Here is a 23,496-nt window from a genome sequence, read left to right as displayed (position 1 = left end):
GAGTCTCAGCCTTTTAAAGCTCTGTTGGTTACAGGCACCTGAGACCATCCTATCTGATCTCGAGGGAGTAAGGGAGCACCCAGATTCAGCTGATGGGGTTTAGGTATGGATTAGTGGGGAAAGGAAACTTAAGTGACCTCGGGGGTTGAGGGGGCCCTTTGGGCCAATTCAATGTACACCTGACCCTTGAAAAACATGGGTTTGAGCTCCGCGGGTCCACTTACACATGGATTTTTTTCAAAAAATCTATTGGAAAAATCCTTGGGGATTTGCAACAATTTGAAAAACTCACAGATGAACCATGTAGCCTAGAAATATCGAAAAAATTTTAAAAAGTTAGGTATGTCATGAATGCATAAAATATTTGTAGATACTAGTCTATTTTGTCATTTACTGCCATAAAATATACACAAATCTATTATATAAAGTTAAAATTTATCAAAACTTATGCACACACTTACAGACCACACATGGCGCCGTTCACAGTCAAGAGAAATGTAAACAAATGTAAAAATGCAGTAATAAATCATAACTGCATAAAATTAGCTGTAGTCCATACCGTACTGTAATAATTTCATAGCCACCTCCTTTTGCGATTGCAATGAGCTCAAGTGTTGCGAGTATCCGCTTAAAACGCTGTGTGACGCTAATCATCTCTGCATGAGCAGTTTATCTCTCCAGTAAATTGCATATCACAGTAACAAGTCATCTCTCGTGGTTCTCGTGTATTTTTCATCGTGTTTAGTGCACTACCGTAAATCTTGAATAACACCGTGGGACCCATACAAAGTGCCACTAGTGATGCTGGAAGTGCTCCCAGGAGGCAGAGGAAAGTCATGACATTACAAGAAAAAGCTGAATTGCTTGCTATGTGCTATATGTTGAGGTCTGCAGGTGTGGTTGCCCACCATTTCAAGATAAATAAATCCAGCAAAAGGACTATTATTTTTTTTTAAAAAAAGGAAATTGGTGAAGCTATCACTGCAGCTATGCCAGCAGGCATGAAAACCTTGCACTTTTTGTGAAATGTTTTTCAACTCGTATTGAAAATGCAGCTTTTATTTGGATGCAGGATTGCTCTGAGAAAGGCATACCTATAGACTCTAACATGATTTGAGCAAAAGCAAAGTCTTTCTACAACAACCTAAAGCAAAACGAAGGTGAAGGATCTAAAGCTGGAGAATGTAATGCCATCAAAGAATGGTTTGATAATTTTAGAAAGAGGTTTGGCTTTTAAAATGTCAAGATAAGAGGAGAAGCAGCTTCTGCTGACCAAGAGGCGGCAGATGAGTTCCCAGACACTATTAAGAAAATCATCAAGGAGATGAGGTATCTGCCTGAACAAGTTTTTAATGCAGGCCAAAGTGCCCTATTGTGGAAAAAATGCCACAAAGGACATTTATTAGTAAGGAAGAGAAGTGAGCACCAGGATTTAAGGCAGGAGGGATAGGCTAACTCTGTTTTGTGCAAACACAGTCGGGTTTATGATCAGGACTGCCCTTATCTATAAAGCTGCTAACCCCTGAGCCCTGAAGGGAAAAGATAAACACCAGCTGCCAGTCTTTTGATGGTACAACAAGAAGGCCTGGACAACCAGAACTCTTTTTCTGGATTGGTCCCATCGATGCTTTGTTCCCGAAGTCAGGAAGTACCTTGCCAGTAAGGGACTGCCTTTGAAAGTTCTTTTGATATTGGACAATATCCCCTGGCCACCCAGAACCTCATGAGTTCAACACTGTAGGCGTCAAAGTGGTTTCCTTGCCCCCAAATAATACACCTCTAATTCAGCCTCTAGATCAGGCAGTCATAAGGACCTTTAAGGCTCATTACACACAGTATGCTATGGAAAGGATTGTCAATGCTATGGAAGAAAACCCCAGTAGAGAGAATATCATGAAAGTCTGGAAGGATCACACCACTGAAGATGCCATCGCTGTTATAGAAAAAGCCATGAAAGCCATCAAGCCTGAAACAATAAACTCCTGCTGGAGGAAACTGTCCAGATGTTGTGCATGACTTCACAGGATTTACGACAGAGCCAATCAAGGAAATCAGGAAAGAGATTGTGATGTGGCAAAAAAGGCACGGGGTGAAGGGTTTCAAGATATGGATCTTGGAGAAATTCAAGAGCTAACAGACACTACAGCAGAGGAATTCACAGAAGGCGACTTGATGGAGGTGAGTGCTTCCCAACCAGTGCCAGACAATGAGGAGGAAGAAGATGTAGAAGAAGCAGGGCCAGAAAACAAATTGACATTAGGCAATCTGGCAGAAGGGTTCTGACTCTTCAAGACTGCTTTTGACTTCTTTAACGACATGGATCCTTCTATGATACGGGCACTGAAACTAATGCAAATGGTGGAGGAAGGATTGGTACTGTGTAGAAACATTTTCAGAGACATGAAAAAGCAAAAAAGTCAGACAGAAATCATGATGTGTTTCCATAAAGTTACACCGAGTGTGCCTGCCTCTCCTGCCCCCCCCTTCCACCTCCTCCACCTCTGCTGCCCCTGAGACAGCAAGACCAACTCCTCCTTTTCCTCCTCCTCCCCAGCCTACTCAACGTGAAGACCAGGATGAAAACCTTTATGATGATCCACCTGCACTTAATGAATAGCAAATAATCATCGTGCCGTACAGTTACCCAATGTATCCGATGTGTATGTGTTTGTCTTCATTTGAAAATCTAATAACTGTATGGCAAGAACTCTATGAGATGTTTCTGTGCCATTATCATCGCCTAAGTATGCTTCGTATAGAACATTGTGTGCAAGACTTGTATTCCAGTGGACAGCCTATCCTTGCATAGGCATAAGGTGAGTGATATTTAATATAAAATAGTGTGTTAGTTTTCTTACTGTTTTACGACTTTGCTCTCAAAGAATTATGTTATTGTACAGTATGCCTCTCTCCTAAATGGAGAAACTGCTTATCAGCCTATCATCAGAGGTAAAGGTTTTTTTTAAGTAACAAAGTTTCCATTACTGTATTATGAATATGACTGTAATATTGTATGCCACAAAAATTTTATAACGATTCATTCGTTAGTGTATAGACTAAGCTACTGTGAAGCAATCGTATCGATTACACTAGTCTACCATAAAGCAATCATATTGCTGCTGCTTCATTATCAATGCATGAATCAGTATAACTGTAAATAAATATGAATTTCTTTTTCACATTACCTTTTCATTTTTGATATCTAGTGTTAATAATATGTAAAACATCTATAGTGTTTTGAATCATATAAGACAATATTGATGTAGGTACTGACGGATGATTCCTCTTGTAAACAGATGACATAAACTTACAGTATCACTAAATACAGTACAGTACTGTGAATGTATTTTCTCTTCCTATGGATTTTTTTTTTTGACACTGCCTCTTTTCTTTATTCCAGGCTTTGGGAGGGACAATGACAGCATTTCCCGCCTTGACAGAAGGCAAAACCTGGTCTTGTAAATAAAGAACATCCGAACACTGCAAATCCAAACGAGACCTAGTTCCCTCAGAGGGGTGTGACATCCAGGGCGCCGCTGTGGCTTCTGGAGGCTTCCGTGTAGCTGCTCTGCGACAAGGCTGCGGGAGGGGCGAGGGGTGGGAATGGCCTCTTTCCTGAGCTGTGGGGGCAGCGACTCCCGTCCCCTTCTGCCCTGCTCGTCACTCTCCCGCTGGTGGCCAGGGCGGATGGAGGATGGCCCCCAAGAGAACCTCGTAGGGGCGGGTTCTCTGGCAGAAGCGTTTGACACTACCCCTCCCCCAGTGATGGGAGACCAAGATTTTGTACCACCTTAATCGGCAACTTGTTCCGGACATCCACCGTCTTATCTAGCTGACTTAGTGGGTTAAAGTGTACTTGGAATTGTCTCAGGGTCACCTGGATCCAGGTCTCCAAGCAGCTAAAACATGGCTACAGCCACTCGGGATGCTCGCCACGCACCTGTGCCCTCGTGCGGTATTTGGGAGGCAGAAGCAGCCTGCAGTTTTAACTCAGAAATTGTGAAAAGCAAACCCCAAACCAACCACACTAGCTCTTGCTGGGTGGGAAGCAGCCGGCAAGCCCAGCTCCTTCGGTGTTTGGCCTGCTTCTCGTTTAGAAAATTACTTCTCTTTCTAGTGAGAAGGGGAAGTCGGGCGGCCCAAGTGAAAGGCGAGTGAGTTTCCATATATATGTGTTAGCATACGGTATTTGTTTTTCTCTTTCTGACTTACTTCACTCTGTATGACAGACTCTAGGTCCATCCACCTCACTACAAATAAGTCAATTTCGTTTCTTTTTAAGAACCTAGGGACAAGATGGGAATAAAGGCACAGACCTACTAGAGAATGGACTTGAGGATACGGGGATGGGGAAGGGTAAGCTGGGACAAAGTGAGAGAGTGGCATGGACATATATACACTACCAAACGTAAAATAGATAGCTAGTGGGAAGCAGCCGCATAGCACAGGGAGATCAGCTCGGTGCTTTGTGACCACCTAGAGGGGTGGGATAGGGAGGGTGGGAGGGAGGGAGATGCAAGAGGGAAGAGATATGGGAACATATGTATATGTATAACTGATTCACTTTGTTATAAAGCAGAAACAAACACACCATTGTAAAGCAATTATACTCCAATAAAGATGTTAAAAAAAAAAAGGCGAGTGAGTGAAGTGTTCAGAAAGGTACCGTCACCCTTGTTTTGGGGGCCGATACCCCGGGCTGGCACCTCCCTCCCTGAACTCTTCACACAATAAAGCCCACTCCTGCCGGCCGTGGCCATCTCGGGCACGACAAAACCCTCGCTGCGTGAAATGAACATAGCGAGCCTGACAAACCAAAATCTTAAAAAAAAAAAAACAGTATACAGCAGCAAAACCTCAGGACTCCTGCACCACACCTGTAACCTGCCCACTTAGTAAATAAACAGAACATCAAATCACAAAAGCTACACAAGGGGTAGGCCACCCTGGCAGAGAACCCGACCCACAGCAGGGCGGAGGGAGCAGGTGCAAATGAGCTGGAAGGGGCGAGTCTCCCACTTTCCCCCCTTGGGGCCCTCAGTCCTAACACTGCACTGGGAGCCTGGGTTGATCCGGCCACGTAACTCTCAGCTTCTTCTTGTGTTTCTAGTAGGGGAGGAAGGCGATGCCTTCAATCCCTCTGCCTCCGGGTCAGAAGGCAAGATCCTCTGAAACCCAGGTGGATGGGACATGTGGGAGGTTGAGCGTCTTCTCCTGGTTGAGGATGGGCGCACGGGCTCCTAGAGAAAGTCCGTTGTCCGAGCACGTGATCCTGAAGCTTCTAGCACCGACAGCTGGCTGACTCATTCCCCCTCTCCCTGGGGAGGCAAGGAGGCCATGGAGGCGGGAGAGCCCTTCCCCCATTCCAGCCCCTGGAAGTGCTACTTTACCAAATTCATTGATTAGCTCTAGCAGTTTTCTGGTAGCATCTTTAGGATTCTCTATGTACAGTATCATGTCATCTGCAAACAGTGACAGTTTTACTTCTTCTTTTCCGATTTGGATTCCTTTTATTTCTTTTGTTTTCTCTGATTGCTGTGGCTAAAACTTCCAAAACTATGTTGAATAACAGTGGTGAGAGTGGGCAACCTTGTCTTGTTCCTGATCTTAGTGGAAATGGTTTCAGTTTTTCCCCATTGATAAAGGCATTTTAAAGACTCTCACTACACCTACCAAAGAGATGAACTTATTCAAAACATATTAAAGAGATGTGCTATCTGTCAGCAGAATTCTTTACAGGCCACTCCCAAGGTAAGCACCAGAAGTTTTCCCCAACCAACTTCCCATCCAACAGGAACTGCTGGCAGTTGGATTTCATAGAAGCAATGCTTGCAGAACGTAGGAGGTTTTGTCTACTTATGGTGTGTATGATGTCAGAATGGCCTGAAGTTTTCCTCTCTTCAAAAAGCCAGTGCTCACACAATTACTGAGCCCGCGCGTCTGGAGCCTGTGCTCCGCAACGGGAGAGGCCGTGACGGTGAGAGGCCCGCGCACCGCGATGAGGAGTGGCCCCCGCTTGCCACAACTAGAGAAAGCCCTCGCACAGAAACGAAGACCCAACACAGCCATAAATAAATAAATAAACAAATACTTTAAAAAAAAAAAAAAAGCCAGTGCTCAGGCAATGGTATAGGTTCCCTTAATAAACGTCATTTCCACTTTGGGGATACCAGAGCACGTTGAATCAGACAGAAAAAGTCAATTTATTTCCACTGTTGTTCAGGAATTACAAAAATGTTTGCAGATTTCTACAAGCTATCATATACCCTATCATTCTTACTCCTGTGGACATGTACAGCAAATGAATCAAACTCTAAAGAAACTCATTGGCCAAGATTCAGCAACCAATTAGCGTTAAAAAGGCCTACAGCTTTACCACTAGCTTGTTAAAAATTAGAGCAACCCTTGCCAGCAAGCATGAAATCACTCTCTTTGAACTTATGTTTAGCAGGCCTATGAATTTTGGTCTGAGACCATGTCCTGTGCCTAATTTAACTGAATCTTCCCATAATCATATTCAATTCTTTAAAGGGTTTCTCTCTTCCCCAGAAACCCTGAGACATAAAGTCATAAGAAGCTGGAAAGACCCCCTGGAAAAAGTCTGCCACCTCTATCAAAAGGGAGATTTCATCTACATAAAAGAGTCCCAGGAAGAGACAGGCTGTCACCACACTGGGAGGGACCTTCCCAAGTAAAAGAAAAACACAGTTGGATTCATGCTTTCCCTATGAAGCCAGTACCTCAGGAGGATTGGACTGTCGCTCCCACAAAGGACTTGAAACTTGAGTTTTCTACAGTGACTGATACTGGTATTGAGCTCAACTGAAATGAGGTTGAAGGGTAGCAGAATATGTCACTTTGGCATAAGGATTATTTTGAGCTGAATGCAGTTGAGAAGAAGCAGGTAATAGAAAAGCTCCCTGCCCTCCCATTTGCCTAAAAGTAAGATATAAATTTTCATGGGAGATTGGGATTGACATATACACACTACTATATATAAAATAGCTAACTAATAAGGATCAATGAATAGCACAGGGAACTCTACTCAGTACTCTGTAATGACCTATATGAGGAAAGTATCTAAAAAAGAGTGGATATATGTATATGTATAACTGATTCACTTTGCTGTACAGCAGAAACTAACACAACATTGTAAACCAACTATACTCCAATAAAAAATTTTTTTAAAAAGATATAAATTTTCAAAGGTGTCTCTCCTCTCCTCTCTCCCAGGAAGGACAAAAGTTAATCACGGGAGGCAACTTTAGACCCTACCAGCCTGGAGATGGCACCTACATAACAAACTTTATTAACTAGCCTTTATCTACCATTAGCCTCCTCCCATATATTTACGTTCCCACAGTATGCTGCCCTTGGAAACCTAAAACTGCTTTCCTTTGTCCTGTCGTTTCCCCATAAATTTATTGTTCTTTGTTGAAGATGTTATATAAGCTGGAATTCTAAGCCACCGTTTTGAGTGACTCATTGTTCCCTGGGTATCTCCCATATATACATGTGGTATATAAGTTAATAAACCTGTTTTCTCTTATTAATTTATCTTTTATTAAAGGGGTCTCAGCCAAGAACTTAGAAGGGTAGAAAGAAAATTATTTTTTCCTCCCCTACAAGCAAACATTACCATTCTCATAGACTGCCTTACTGTCCTAGTCACAGCACAGTTATTTCAATTACCTAAGAATCAGATTTTACTAGAAAACCCTGAGTCTATTTTAATAGCCCCTAGGATTATAGGTGGATAGTTTCTCTTAATATATCTGAGGCTAAAATCAGTCTTCACAACTAGACTTGTATCCCTGAGCCCTTCCACTATGGAATCTGTTTAAGGGGCCTGTTTGGGACCACACAAGGGCAAAAGAAGGCTTATCGGAGTACAATCCTGGAAGAAACAGGAACAGGCACAGGTATAGCTAACTCTTTTGGTAATGAGATTTTGAATAATAAACTTGGTGCTTTGGGATAATTACAAAAACACATAATACAATGGCAAACTGAATGGAATCACATCATGCAAGATGTTTAAAAGCCATGGAAACTCAAGTCAAATGGAAACTGAGAAAATTCTGGAATTGGACTGTTTGGAATAATTTAATGGTGGGGCAAAAAAATCACCACATAGGTCTCAGAGCCACTCATTTGTACAGTCCAGGAGCAGTTAGCTATCAAATAACTCTAGGATAGCATCACTAGTTCAGAATTACAGCATATTCACGGGAACAAACAGGTACTGGACTATGACTATATCAGAAGGAATAAATGGTTTAAAACAGCATCTAATTAATAGACAAACAGAAACTTGGCATTTATAGATAGCAACTGCAGAAGATAGGTCTTATGTCACTGTATTAATTTTAGGATGCAAGTTCTCTCCAGTCCCAGCATGGATAAACAAAAGTAGATGCCTATTATTCAAGGAGATTTGCATGCCTGTTATTGATTTGGACCAATGCAAGCAACGGCCCATAGGCTGGGTTGTTCCTCAAGACTTAAAATAATTAAAACCAACTACATTAAGCACTGCAAGTTCAATCTGTACCCTTCAAAGAGTGCCTCATAATAATACACTAGAAATGACCATGGATGTCTCTGTGTTTTGCATCTGGGAAATACTATTTGGGGAGATGGAACCATTACTGCAGGGCTACATTATGTACGTGTGATGTTAATTACTGAACAACAGGAACTTGGGAGAAATTCATTGGGCTTATAAGAAAAAGAATCTTTTCTTTCTTCCTTTTTATTTTTTTTAACATCTTTATTGGAGTATAATTGCTTTACAATGGTGTGTTAGTTTCTGCTTTATAACAAAGTGAATCGGCTATACATATACATATATCCCCATATTTCTTCCCTCTTGTGTCTCCCTCCCTCCCACCCTCCCTATCCCACCCCTCTAGGTGGTCACAAAGCACCGAGCTGAAATTAGAACACTCCCTAACACCATACACAAGAATAAACTCAAAATGGATTAAAGACCTAAATGTAAGGGCAGACACTATAAAACTCTTAGAGAAAAACATAGGCAGAACACTCTATGACATATATCACAGCAAGATCCTTTTTGACCCACCTCCTAGAGAAATGGAAATAAAAACAAAAATAAACAAACAGGACCTAATGAAACTTAAAAGCTTTTGCACAGCAAAGGAAACCATAAACAAGACAAAAAGACAACCCTCAGAATGGGAGAAAATATTTACAAATGAAGCAACTGACAAAGACTAATCTCTAAAATTTACAAGCAGCTCATGTAGCTCAATATCAAAAAAACCAACAACCCAATCCAAAAATGGGCAGAAGACCTAAATAGACATTTCTCCAAAGAAGATATACAGATTGCCAACAAACACATGAAAGAATGCTCAACATCACTAATCATTAGAGAAATGCAAATCAAAATTACAGTGAGGTATCACCTCACACCAGTCAGAATGGCCATCATCAAAAAATCTACAAACAATAAATGCTGGAGAGGGTGTGGAGAAAAGGGAACCCTCTTGCACTGTTGGTGGGAATGTAAATTGATACAGCCACTATGGAGAACAGCATGGAGGTTCCTTAAAAAACTAAAAATAGAACTACCATATGACCCAGCAATCCCAGTACTGGGCATATACCCTGAGAAAACCATAATTCAAAAGGACACATGTACCCCAATGTTCATTGCAGCACTATTTACAATAGCCAGGACATGGAAGCAACCTAAGTGTCCATAGACAGATGAATGGATAAAGAAGATGTGGCACATATATACAGTGGAATATTACTACACCATAAAAAGAAACGAAATTGAGTTATTTGTAGTGAGGTGGATAGACCTAGAGTCTGTCATATAGAGTGAAGTAAGTCAGAAAAAGAAAAACAAATACCGTATGCTAACACATATATATGGAATCTAAAACAAAAATGGTTCTGAAGAACCTAGGGGCAGGACAGGAGTAAAGACGCAGACGTAGAGAATGGACTTGAGGACACAGGGAGTGGGAAGGGTAAGCTGGGACGAAATGAGAGAGTGGCATGGACATATATACACTACCAAATGTAAAACCAATAGCTAGTGGGAAGCAGCCGCAGAAAATCTTAATTAGGGACTTCCCTGGTGGTCCAGTGGTTAAGACTTCACCTTCCAATGCAGGGGGTGCAGGTTTGACACCTGGTCAGGGAGCTAAGATCCCACATGCCTCCCAGCCAAAAAACCAAAACATAAAACAGAAGCAATATTGTAACAAATTCAATAAAGACTTAAAAAATGGTCCACATCAAAAAACAAACAAACAAAAATTATCAGGCCCCCAGAGAGCTACTCCTTGGCCTAGGACTGGGTAAGACTTCATAAGGAACTACAAAATAATACTTAAACAATTAATCACTTGAAAGAGCAAGCAATAATAATAATACAACAGTTTGTAAAAGTAACGTATGAGGAACAGAGAGCTTTTGCACATTGCTAATCAAGAATGTGCTTTAACTACTGGTAAGACATATTTAAAGGTTTTTTTCCCCAACGTGTAAATTGCACTGACTTTTAAAATTCACCCTATGGTAATTTTCCTAATTGCTTTGCTTAGCTATTGTATGGACTTACTAGATATTTAGGTGGCAGCAAACCGCCCACAGAAAGGTAGAAACTGCAGTGAGATAATTAGAAAAGTGTGGTGTTATTATAAAAGGAAAGTTGTAAGGATAAAAAAAAAATGGAATTTTCCCTGTTGCCAAAAGAGGAGACCTTTTCCTGCTTCCTTTTTCTTAAAGTATTTCCTTGAGAAACCTGGTATTTGTAAATCCTCCCTCTGCCCCTTTGATATGTATGTAAATCTTTTAAAAGGTTAAATAGGCCTTTTGTCAGCATTATAACCCAGGAATGTTTTTCTTAAGGGTCTGGGAGATACCTCATTGACATGTAGACAACAAGGAAGATAGCACCCTATCTCCCTGTCACCCTGGGAGCTTAGCCTAGGCACCTGGCTCTAAACTGGAACTACCTGCTTGTCATAGAGACAGGAGAAGTTTGATTTTGCCTTTAGATAAGGGCAATTAACTAGCACAGATGGCCGCTCCCATTACCAGGTGAATTTAGGATGAACTATGAAAGAATGTAGACAGAATTGTCCTGTCAAATTCTCTTGCATGAGGACTTGATAAGTTATCATTTATCTTGAAAACAAGCAGGTAATGGACTCTATCTGCTCTGTCCCAGAAAAGGGTGAGATTTCTTTCTGTCTTTGCAATCTCTTTAGCTAATTGCTTGTGATGCACACTGTGGTCTGCTTTGATGCTTATTCAATAACAAAACAATTTTCTTTCTATTTTGTAGAGATTTCCTGGGTTGCTAAGAGATTTAATTTTTTTCCCCCTAACAAGCAACCACGCTGACTCTGGCTACTGATTTTTCTGTGACTAATAAAGTCTCCCATCACTGACTCAGGAGTCTCATGGCCTCTGTCAACATACTTGAAACTGTGGCAAGCCAACTTCTTAGCTTACAAGTAGGGTAAAATCTCAGCCCCTACAGAGTTCTTGACACCAAAGACCACGACCAATCTGCATTCATATGGCAAGGCCTTCCATATACGTTGGCAGTGCTCTCCCAGAAGTAATGAGAGTACCTTGGCGTTTCGCACCAGTGAGTGGGTCAGGCTTTAGCGAGACTGGCTCTACCCTCTGCTGTCCAAACTTTTCACTATATAGATGAAGTCTTCTTGGTTAGCCAGTCGGAAGCCTTAATTTCAATGGCTCCGCCCATAGTATCATTATGCCTTTGCCCTCAGAGGTCGCTGGTAAACCCTGACAAAATTCGACTAAAGTGTCTGGGACCTCTGGGTGGATGGACGATGCTCTATCCCTCTTGCAATCAAAGAAAAACTTCTACCTCTTTGAACCCTATGCCAAAAAGGAAGTCCAACATCACACTGGGCTCTTTGGGAATGGGAGACAATATGTGCCTCACCTGGACACTCTATTTGGTCCTTTATATTGGCTAAACCACAAACAATGTCTTTTGAGTGGCGCCCAAACCAACGGTCAGTGTAGGATGTTGTCCGGCACGCTGTGGCACATTCTCTGCTCTGCCTTCAGGGTCCCCGAAGCCTAAATGACCCTGTTGAGCTACCAGTCTGTGTAACTGATGGATGTTGCCTACTGGGGCCACTAGCAAAGGGGGGCAGCCTCCCTTTGGAAAAGCCCCCTAGGGTACCGGCTTTGTCGTCTTCCTTACACAGCTACTAGCTATACCCCTTATGAAAAGCAGCTATTAGCTTACTACTGGGCCCTTGTCGAAACTGAACACCTAACCCATGGAGGCCTTGCAAACCCTCCAGCTTGATACTCCCCTTTGGGGGTAGGTCAATTCAGACTCGATGACTAACAAGGTGGGAAGGGCCCAAAAGGCCCTTTGTCAAAAGGGGCTCACTTGTCAAAAGGAAAGAGTATATTCAAGAGCACAGCTGGCCTGGCTTCACATGAAAATGGGACAGATTTTCCCTTTGGGGGAAAATCTGTTTCCCACTCTGCCAACCGTGGAGCAAGGCTGCTGGGCTTCATGGGGCACTCGATTCATAGAAGATCCCTCAAATGCCTACACCTGATCCACTAATGACTGGTCTAAGCTGGAATCTAATGGTTTCTACCAGGCTCTGTGGCTGTTCAACCTTAGTAGAACTGAGAATGGATGTGAGCACTCCCTCAGCAGGCAGAACTCAAGCCTATGCTTGTAACTCTGGCCAATATTCCCTTTGATATCTATTGACTCTTAAGCTATTGCCAATGTCCAGCTGTTCAGTCTCCCACTTGGAAGACTACGGGCTGGGAGACTGGACAGCCTTCTTTGGTATCGTGGGCCATGGAGACAAATCAAGGTTACTAATTGAACCGTCTGGGTCACCCACGTAGGTGCCCATGGTAAGGGTCCAGTCTCTGATGACACTGACTGGAACCGCACTGCTGATGGAGCCTTCAGGGCCTATATTACTGCTATTGCTTTTCTGCATCCATCATCACGTGGACATGGCAACACAACCATCATCACAGACTCGGCGCAAAATGCAAGACTATATCTTTCTGACGCAGAAGCTACCATTGCCTGCCAAAACATGACTCCTTCTAAAAGATGACCCACTGGGATGAGGAAGGACACACTGCATGAACTGTGGGCCCGCCTGCTCCTGGCATACTGCAGCACACCTCAAGAGCCTGCTCTCAGGGATGTCAGCACTGTTGCACCATTGTTGACATTCTTTCAGGTTGAAGTGTTGCTGTTTCAGTCTGCTCAGCTGACTCCAGCCACACCGCTGTGGCCCTTAGAATTAATCTGTGTCAGGTTTTCGGCGTCCTGGACTATTTATCTGCAGCCTGAAAACGGTACACCTTTTACTGCAAAAGCCATGTAATGATAGGCTGATAGTCAAGGTGTATGACGGACTTCCACGCTCCCCACCATCCACCAGCATCTGGTATTGTCGAGTGTTGGAATGGCCTCCTCAGAAATGGACTCAGAAGGATTGCAGACTCTATCACCCTTGCCTCCTTCTGGTCCATACACCCTAGTAAAGCAGTTGGGTCAATGAATATGGCTCTCCCCAGAAAGTAATCAGTTCCTTTCAGCTGCTCCCTGGGTAATTAGTGATCAGGGGATATATGGACACATTTTGACAATCTGGGATCCTCCGTTGAACATTCCTGGGTATAATCTTTCTTTCACCTAGCGACCCCAGACCAGCCTGGCTGGTAACCCTCTGTGTGGCAGCCCAGCCAGCAGGGAGGGAGCCTGAGAGACTGAGATTTAATTCTGGTTCAGCTACCTGGATTCCCTGGTTGGATGGACACTGTCCTAGATCACAAGGCTAATTACTACTTGGTTCAGTACATTGCTTACTATGTCTCCCTACAGTGACCCATATGGGCCAAAGTGTACAACATAACAGATCTCTGTGAGTTTATAAAAATGTCCTTGTCTTTCTTGTATCTGACCCATTCAGATGAAAGGTCTGGGAACTAGTAGAAGACAATTGGGCAGGGGGAGGTGAATTTATAGCTACTAGAATGGGCCATAATGATTTTGTGTCAGTAGAGGATGAGGAACAACACAGAACCTGAAGAGGAAACACCTCAGACCTCAGGAAGTACAGGAAAGGGACAGGCATTAATGATCTTTGCCTTTCAGAACCACCCCCTGGAGCCTTCCTCACAAAGGAAAATGCCCTGGCACATCTCTCCCAAACTGTTGCAAGAGCCTTAAATTTAACTGTCAGGTCTTCCAATACCTACTACCAGGATGCTATCACCATTCCCCTTAATCTTGCTGAGAAGTCTGTCAGAAGCAGCGGGTAGGGTCCCAGCTCCTGCATCTCACACGCAAAACACCTGCCAACACCTCCAAATGTCTCCCTGAACCACTTCCCTTGGTCATCACTCAGCCATTCTGTGGGGCAGAAGAATGCCATGTGGCCGGGGGCACGGTCCTCTAGGACTAGACGCAAGTTTTCAAACAGAACTGAGAACCCCTGACAATGTCGAACTTCACCTGAGTCCTGAAAACAGTGACAGTTAAGAAATCCCTCCTACCTATTTGTGTTCCTTTTCGAGAAATGACCTACCACAAACAACCATTCTTCCCACATGACTTAGATAAGTCTGGCTGTCCATTCTTTCCCATGACCCCCATACGACCTGTAAACAACTCCCTTGTTTACCTGTGACAAGAACAAATGCAGACCTTTCTCCTTTTGCCTGTATCTGCAGACAAGGCCAGACACAGACCCTCCAACTCCCCATTCTGTCTCATGAATGCTTAACTGAGATTAGAAATCTGTCTCCCTTAAATATTTACAAATGATGTGACTGACAAGGGCTTAATTTCTAAAATATACAAACAGCTCATACAACTCAATAACAACAATAAAAAAAACCCAATCAAAAAAACAGGCAGAAGACCCAAACAGACATTTCTCCAAAGAAGACATACAGATGGCCAATAGGCACATGAAAAGATGCTCAACATTGCTAATTATTAGAGAAATGCAAATAAAAACTACAATGAGGTATCACCTCACACCAGTCAGAATGGCCATCATTAAAAAGATCACAAACAATGAATACTGGAGAGGATGTGGAGAAAAGAGAACCATAAGTATACGCTTGTTTCTCTAACAAGGTCTATCAATATCGATATCGTTCTCCTGAACAAGAATAAGAGAACCACAGGATTCTTTGTTTTTCCTTTCACTCACTCTCCAACTATCTCTTGTGTGTATAATTGTCATTTTAGTTCCATTTTGTAATGATGTACATTCATATACATTTGCATTGTATTTTTTCATTTAGATAACAGAAATAAGCACTGATGTCAAAAATATACTTGAAGAAAACTTTATCACACTAATGGAAAATGCAAAGATTACTTGAAAAAAATACAGACATACTCTGTACTTTAGTAGTAAATCTGAATTATCATAAAGAGACGAATGGTCCTATCTTAAAATACAAGTTTAATGCAAACTCACTGACAACAACAAGAGGATTATTTTTAAATTTGGTAAGCTGATTATAAATTGTGTATGGAAAATAAAACAGTCAAGAAAACAGTAAATTTCTGAAAAAGAAGAGTAATCAGAGGCTTAGCCCTCCTATGTATTAGAATAAACTATAAATACAGAGGAATTAGAATCATAAAGACTACGACTATTAGATCAACAGAAGGGAATAAGGTGCATAAATATACCCAGAGTTATGTATTAGAATATAAATATTTTATATATATATATCCTAATGTAGTGTTGCATATTAGTGGGGAAATATAGGTTATTCAATAACTGGTATTGGGACAAATGTGTAGGCATCTTGAAGAAAATGAAGATTGATCCCTAGCTAAGGCTTTACAACAACAACCAAAAATCCAGATAATCACAGAAGTAAAAGCAAAACTAAAAACATGAAAGTATCAATACTAAAAAGAAAATGCAGGAATTTTTTTTAAAATATAGCTGAGCAATGGGGAAGGCCTTCTCCTTATGACACAAAGCTTGGAGGACATAAAAGATTGATAAGCACAATTATGTGAAATGCACGGAGAAAAAGTCAATATTTTCCTTTAAAAGACAACTGAGAAGTTGAGGGAAAATATTTGGGACCCATATAAAAGACAAAGAGCTACTGTCATTAATACGTAAATACCAAAAACCTAATAGAAAAACGGGCAAAGGAAGTTTAAAATCAGCTCAGGAAAAATAATATAAATGGATCTTTAAACACAATTACATAGATTCGACCTTAGTCATAACATGAGAAATGCAAATTAGATCTGTACTAAGATACCATGTTTTAACTTATTATATGGGCCAGAAAGAAAAATATGACAAGACACTCTTCTGTCTTGGGTATGGTGAAAACAGGCATTCTTATACAACTGATACAACCCACAAAGAAGGTCATTTTGCTATATCAATCAAAAATGAAAATGCATATATATCGTTTGTCCTGAGAATTCCATTTGCAGAAATTTCTCTTTAAACATAGTCCCTCCTGTGTTAACTGAAATATGTATAAGGATGAAATAAGGATTTTCATTGCAGCATTGTCTGTAATAGCAAAAGACTGGAAGCATCTTAAATGTCTATTAACGGGGGGCTGGTTATATTGTGATATATCCATATAATTGAATAAGATTCAGCCTTTAAAAAGAATGAGGCAACTCATTACATCTACTGACATTTAATGATCACCAAGATTTATTTTTAAATGAGAAAAGTGTTGGAAGTTTAAAAATGGCTATAGCAGAGTGTGTGTGTGTCTGTGTGTGTATGTATGTATGTTTTTGTAGCTGTCTTTGGAAAGGGTTTATGGGAGACTGCGGTCAAAATTGGAGGGTAGGTATTCTTTTCCTTTTCAAAAGATTTTTACAAAATATAATACTCATTCAAAAAATACATGAAACATAAACATTTGGCTTAACTAATTATTCAAGGCAAATACCTACGTAATTCCCACTCTGGTCTGGAAACAGAACATTGCCACCTCTTTGCCCAGAAACCTTCCTCATGCCTCTTTCCCTCCTTCCACCCAGCCTCCCCATCAATCATGGAAACCACTATCCTGCCTCTGATAGTAAGCACTTGCTTTTGAGTTTCACGACCTAACCATACATCCCTGTACAATATGGTTTTGTTCTGCTTTAATTTACATAAATTAAAACAATACAAATTATTTTGTGTCTGGCTTCTTTCACTCAATATTATGTTCAATTTCTGTATCCATTCTACTATTGATGGACATTTAAGTTATTTCCAGTTTCTTGCTGTTACAAGTAATGCTACAGGGAGCATTTAAATGTGTGTCCCGGTACATTAGCCAAGGATTTCTCTTGGGTATTTTCCTAGGAGAAGTGTTTCCTCATATGGTCTATGTATGCTTTGATAAAGAAGGCTAAAATGTTTTCCAAAGAGATTGTGCCAATTTACACTCCCACCAGCAGCATATGAATTGCTGATATTAGCTAACATAGCAGCAGCTATATGTGCTGAAATGAGTATATGAACTACTGATATGAACCCCTATCCTTGCTAACACTTGTCATTGTTAGGCTTCTTAATTTTAGCCATTCTGGTGGGAGTGTAGTGGTATTACATTGCGGTTTAACTTCTGCATTTCCCTGATGACTAAAGAGATTGAGTACCATCTCAGGTGTTATTAACCATTTGGATTTCTTCCTTTGTTACACACCTATTCAAATAAGGCCTCTGACTACCGGGTAGTCTGCTTTTTCTTATTGTTTTGTTGTTCTTTATACATCCTGGATATAAGTCCTCTGTTGTCTGTTTCTTCTTCCACTCTGTGTCTTGTGATTTTCTTCTCAATGGAAGTAATTATCATAAAAGTCAGGAGGGTAGTTATCTTTGGGAGTAGGGGGATTCTGGAATGCTGACTATGGGCATTTTCTAGACCTACATAGTGAAAAATCACTGAGCTGTACATGTCTGTTTTGCACACTTTTCTGGATATATGTTATATTTCACAATAAAAACATTTTTAAAAGATAGGCTGAATCTACGACCCACTAACTCCACCCCGTGCATATAGTCAAGAGAGGGGTGGACACATGTACATGACAAGACATGAACAAAAATGTTCATGGCAGCATTGTTTATAATTCATATTCTATCTCACCAAAAGACTTAAAATTACTAAAAATTGATAATTATTTGTTTTGTGGGACACCTTTCGTGAACTTAAAAGGAGAAAATAAGAATATGTTCTCAGCTGCTTTTATCTGCATAAAGAAACTCATGCAGAGAAAACTAACTAACTTGGTTATATGTATTAAAGAGAGATAAACAGATAGGAGAAAGATGGGTAAGAGAATTTAGACTATATAGCTTTGTATATTTATAATTTTTATATATATTTTAATTTTGTATTTTTGAGCCATGTGTCTATTATTTTTTAAAAATTAGATTAAAAAACTATTACTAATATCCTTAGAGTGATAAGATGCTACATCCATAAAACAAAAATAGTATGCTATTATAAGGGAATATCCTGAAAAGAAACAGAGCTATTTAAAATAAAACGTATGTATGGCTGTTATCATAACAGATGCCATCTTGGGCCTCTGCAGTTCCTCCTGTCCTTCCAGTGACCCTGCCTAGAGCTGTACTGTGTAGTAAGCCTCTTCTCTGTCACCAAGGGCTTTGTAGTTAATAGATATTGTTTCACGATCATTAGGTCTGGTGGCCTCTACGCTCTGGTAGTCTTTAAACAATAATGAAGGGCTTCCCTGGTGGCGCAGTGGTTGGGAATCCGCCTACTAATGCAGGGGACAGGGGTTCAAGTACTGGTACAGGAAGATCCCACATGCCACGGAGCAACTAAGCCCGTGTGCCACAGCTACTGAGACTGTGCTCTAGAGACCGTGAGCCACAACTACCGAGCCCACGTGCCACAACTACTGAAGTCTGCATGCCTAGAGCCCATGCTCCGCAACGAGAAGCCCATGCACTACAACGTAGAATAGCCCCCGCTCGCCACAACTAGAGAAAACCCACGTACAGCAACAAAGACCCAACGCAGACAAAAATAAATAAAAATAAAATAAATTTATAAACAATAATGAAGACCTTCACTGACATATTCCCAGTGCTCATAAGACCAGTTACCCATTCATAAATCTTGACTTAGGAATGCACTTCTTGTTTCCAAGCACGTACCCCCATACCCTAGGTTAACTGTGAAATTGTCCCAATCGTCCCTCAGCTGTGCAGAATGCAGCTGCAAATACTTCTGGATCATCGCCCCCCTGATCCCACCCTGTGAGTAAGTTACCCTATAACAATAAACTGATCCATTGATTATATGGAGCTGCCTGCCTCATTTTTCAGTCTCAAGATACCTTCCCAGTTTGATGGGCACTTTTCATTGCCTCCATCCTCCAACAATATAGAACAGCATTAATGAGAGACACAGAAGAAAATCTGGGAGATGAAGTTTAAAAAAAAAACTTCTAGAAAGGCGAGCAAAAGAAAAAGAAATGGAAATCAGTAGGACAAAGAATTTAAAATATGGAGGATCAACAACTGAACAAGAATAGTTTTTTGAAAAGCAGAGAAAACGTGTGTATGGGTAGAAAAGGACTAGACTGGAAACAGACTTGTAAAATTCTGCACAAAAATGATTTCCAACCTAGAATTCTATGCCCAGCCAAAAAGATAAATTTAGTGTCAGGGTCAAATAAATATATTTCCATGGTATTTATTACTTTTTTTACTTCTATAAGTTTATTTATACAATTATATATATTATATAAATACATTCTTGCATGACATTTTCAGACATGCAAAGCTTCAAAAAGTTCACCTGTCATGCATCCATTCTCAAGGATATACTGGAGGATGTGCTCCCAAAAAATTAGGGGGTAAACCAAGAAAGAGGAAGACACAGGATCCAGGAAACAGGAAGGAAGAAACAGGATTCCCAGGAAAGGGAATCTGACACAAGACAGAGGTAAAAAGGATTTCCTGAGGGATGGCGAACAGAACACACCAAGGTCATAGCTGTGTGTGAAGCTGAGAGAGCAACCAAACTAGCCTTCAGTGAATCAGTAAGGTCCAGGAGAGATTTCTTCAAAGAGAAGACATTGATACCCAGAGTTGAGATAGCCCCCACTCCATTACTAGCTGTGTTAACTTGGGCCAGATAGTTTTTGTTTATGCCACAGTTTCCCCTTCCATAAAATGGGAATAACAATGGTACCTACTTCTCCAGGTTGTTAGGAAGATGAGTTAGTATATGTAGTGTGTGTGTAACAGTGCTGGGCATATAGTAAACATTATATGAGTGTTTATAATTATTGTCACTATGATCATTACCTAATATGTTTGAATATACAGAGTGGAGATTTAAACAACTGGAAAGAATTTGGAGTTGAATTATTGATATGTATATAGTAAAGCAAAGAAATGACTAATCCAGAAAAAAATAGTTAATTCCAGGCAAAAGAAAAAGTTGTGCAGAAATAGTAATCACAGCATGGATACTACATGACTTAACTATAAACAGTCACAATAATAAACCTTGACAGTAGATCTAATCAAAACAGTGATAGCTAGAGGCAAATGTGTGTATGAGTGGAGGTGCATGGAAAAGCTGAATCTCTACCTTCCATAGTGGAAAGTCAATAGATAATGCCCAAAACGAAAAAAAAAATTCCATTAAAAAGATTAAGAGTGCTTGCTTCTAGGGAGTTGGAATCTGGGAGAAACAAAGCAGGGAAGAGCCACTGTTTTAAGAAGACTTCGAAAACTACTTGTCACCTTTTGCCACTTATAAATAAAACTAGAAACTAATTTCAAATTAAAAAGTGGCAGAAAATATTCACAAAAATATATAAGAATGATAAAGGGTTATTAACCTTAATATTAAAAAAAACTGTAAACATCCATAAGCTAAAATAAATAAATCAGCAATGGACAGGAAAAAGAAATTCACATAAGAGAAATAAATCCAATAAAAATCCCCTGATTATGTTGCCTGGTTAAAAAAAAGTCATACAAATTAAAATAATGAGATATTATCTTTCATTCTGGATGAATTCCAGTCCCTGGGCACCTCTTCTTCTTCCTTACCTCACAGGAGTTGTCACATCCCCCTGTAGTCAGGGCCAGGGATGGCCCAGGAGCGCACTGGTTGGCTGGCATCTTCCCCCTGGGCCTAAGCACCCGGGCTCTCTTGCTGACAACTCCACTCTTCCCAGGAACCCGAGGTCAGGTGGGCACCTGTAGACTCAACCAGAGCTGCTGGGGCCTGAAGGAAGATCCTGCAGCCTTCACTATGGGGTCTGGCCCAGGGGCTCCACAGAGACTCCAAGAAACCTGGAAAGACAGTGTCCACTTGGTCAGGCATTCAACATTCACCCCACAAGCGCTTCCTGAGGACACCGAAGTATAGTTCACGACACTGGATACTGTGGAGTAGACAAAGCCACATCAACACCGATTCGAGTTATTCATCAAAATGGAATATGAGCAAGACCATGAGATTTAGACTAAAATTAATAAAAGCTTCATTTCTAGCTCTGCCAACCTTTAGCTATATGAATACGAAAATGTTTCTTCAGATTTTTTTCCCAAAACAAATCAAAACTATTTATTTCAAGGGGTTGTGAAAATTAAATGAGATGATGTTTTTAAGGCACTCAGCACCAGACTGGCCCAGGTAAACATTTAATTCATATTAGCAAGTACTGTTATTACAAGGAATCATGTAATATACAGAAGGAGGTACCTCATTTAATTTGCACAACAATCACGTCATCTATGTGTTGCTGTAGTTATTATTACCTCATTTTATGCATACAGAAACATAGGTTTAGTGATGTTAAATCAAACTCAGTCTACCTGGCTTCCAAGTTCACATTCTCAATGGTACACCACATGGTACCTTTTATGTGGGAGGCTCAAAATAAACATGGTTGTATTTAACAGATGTTGAAAACATGACCGTAATTTGGAATAAAAATGTTAAGTAAAGTTTCTTAAAACAGAAGAGATATGCCATAAGGAAAATACTAGTAGCCTGGGACTAAAATTTTTAATTACCTCAAAAACATCCAGAGGTGAAAACTGTTTCTCCTGTTGAGGGAACTAGGGAGGGGAGGGTGTCTCTGTGTCCAAATTGAGGTACAATTTTATTACGATCAACTAATACAGGCACTACAGATTTAGTCATTCTTGTTGGGAAAGGGTAAATATCACATAAAATGAAGAGGAACTTAATTAGGACAACAAAAGTTAAGAAATGAGATGAAGAGGAAACAAAAGAGTAAAAGAAATAAGGAGTAAAATAAAATTAAAGGTATGAACAAATTAAATTTTAAACACATAAAGATGATGTTGTGCCAAAGAAAGAGAATATGCTTTCTTTTCTTACGCCCATGGAACTTTTACAAAATTCTATCAAATAACCTGACCACACAAAAAATCTGGTAGATGTCTGAATGTTGGGAATCGACAGACTACATTCTCTGATTATAGTATAAGATGAGATGTTCAACGTCATTAGTCCTTAGGGAAATGCAATCAAAACCAAAAATGTTCTGGGACTTCCCTGGTGGTCCAGTGGTTAAGAATCTGTCTTGCTATGCAGGGGACTTCAGTTTGATCCCTGGTCGGGGAACTAAGATCCCACATGCCGCGGGGCAACTAAGCCCGTGCGACACAACTAGAGAACCCGACTGCTGCAACTATAGAGCCCACGCACTCTGGAGCCCGCGCACTGCAACGAAGAGCCCGCACGCCACAACAAAAGGTCCTGCATGCCGCAACTAAGACCCGACACAGCCAAAAAATAAATAAATATTTTTAAAAATAAAAAATGTTCTATTCATTAGGAGACCACTTCATATACACAAAGATGGCAAAAAAAAAGACAGTAACAAGTATTGGTGAGATGTGAATGAATTTGAGCTCATACATTACTGGTAGAATTGTAAAATGGTGCAGCCACTCTGAAAAACAGGTTGGCAGTTCCTCAAAATGCTACCCATAGAGTTGTCATATGACCCAGCGGTTCCACTCCTAGGTATCTACCAAGAGAAATGAAAACCCATGTCCACTCCAAAACTTGTATACAAATATTCACAGCAGTATTACTCATAGTAGCCCAAAAGCCGAAAGCACTTAAATGTCCATCAACTGATGAACAGATAAACAAAATTTGGTGTGTCCATATAATGGAATATTATTTGGCAATAAAAAAAGAAGTACCAATACATGCTATAACATGAATGAACCTTGAAATCATTATCTTAGGTGAAAGAAGCCAGTCACAAAGACCACATATTTTATGATTCCATTTATATGAAATGTGCGAAATAGGCAAATATAGAGGGACAGAAAACTGATTAGAAGTTGCCTAGGGCTGGGGGTGTGGGGTGGCATGAATGGTGAATATCTGCTAATGTGTGCAAGGTTTCTTTCTGGGGTGTTGAAAATA

General features: G+C 40.6%; 1 protein-coding gene across 3 annotated transcripts in view; it reads right to left on the bottom strand.

The window, feature by feature from the left end:
• Positions 1-23,496, bottom strand: part of LOC132356897 (zinc finger protein 81) — an 83,724-nt gene that overhangs the window by 56,662 nt on the left and 3,566 nt on the right. For 2 of the 3 annotated variants that reach the window (XM_059910101.1, XM_059910099.1), the window contains exon 2: positions 21,129-21,374. In XM_059910101.1, coding sequence (XP_059766084.1) covers positions 21,129-21,200 — 72 coding nt within the window. In that variant the 5' untranslated portion in view covers positions 21,201-21,374. Of the gene's footprint in view, positions 1-21,128; positions 21,375-22,100; positions 22,146-23,496 lie in introns of all 3 variants that reach the window. The other variant, XM_059910100.1, reaches the window with a different exon arrangement.

This window comes from Balaenoptera ricei, chromosome X (assembly GCF_028023285.1).
Source record: "Balaenoptera ricei isolate mBalRic1 chromosome X, mBalRic1.hap2, whole genome shotgun sequence".
Taxonomy (NCBI): Eukaryota; Metazoa; Chordata; class Mammalia; order Artiodactyla; family Balaenopteridae; genus Balaenoptera; species Balaenoptera ricei.
This window is presented reverse-complemented; position numbering and strand designations above follow the sequence as displayed.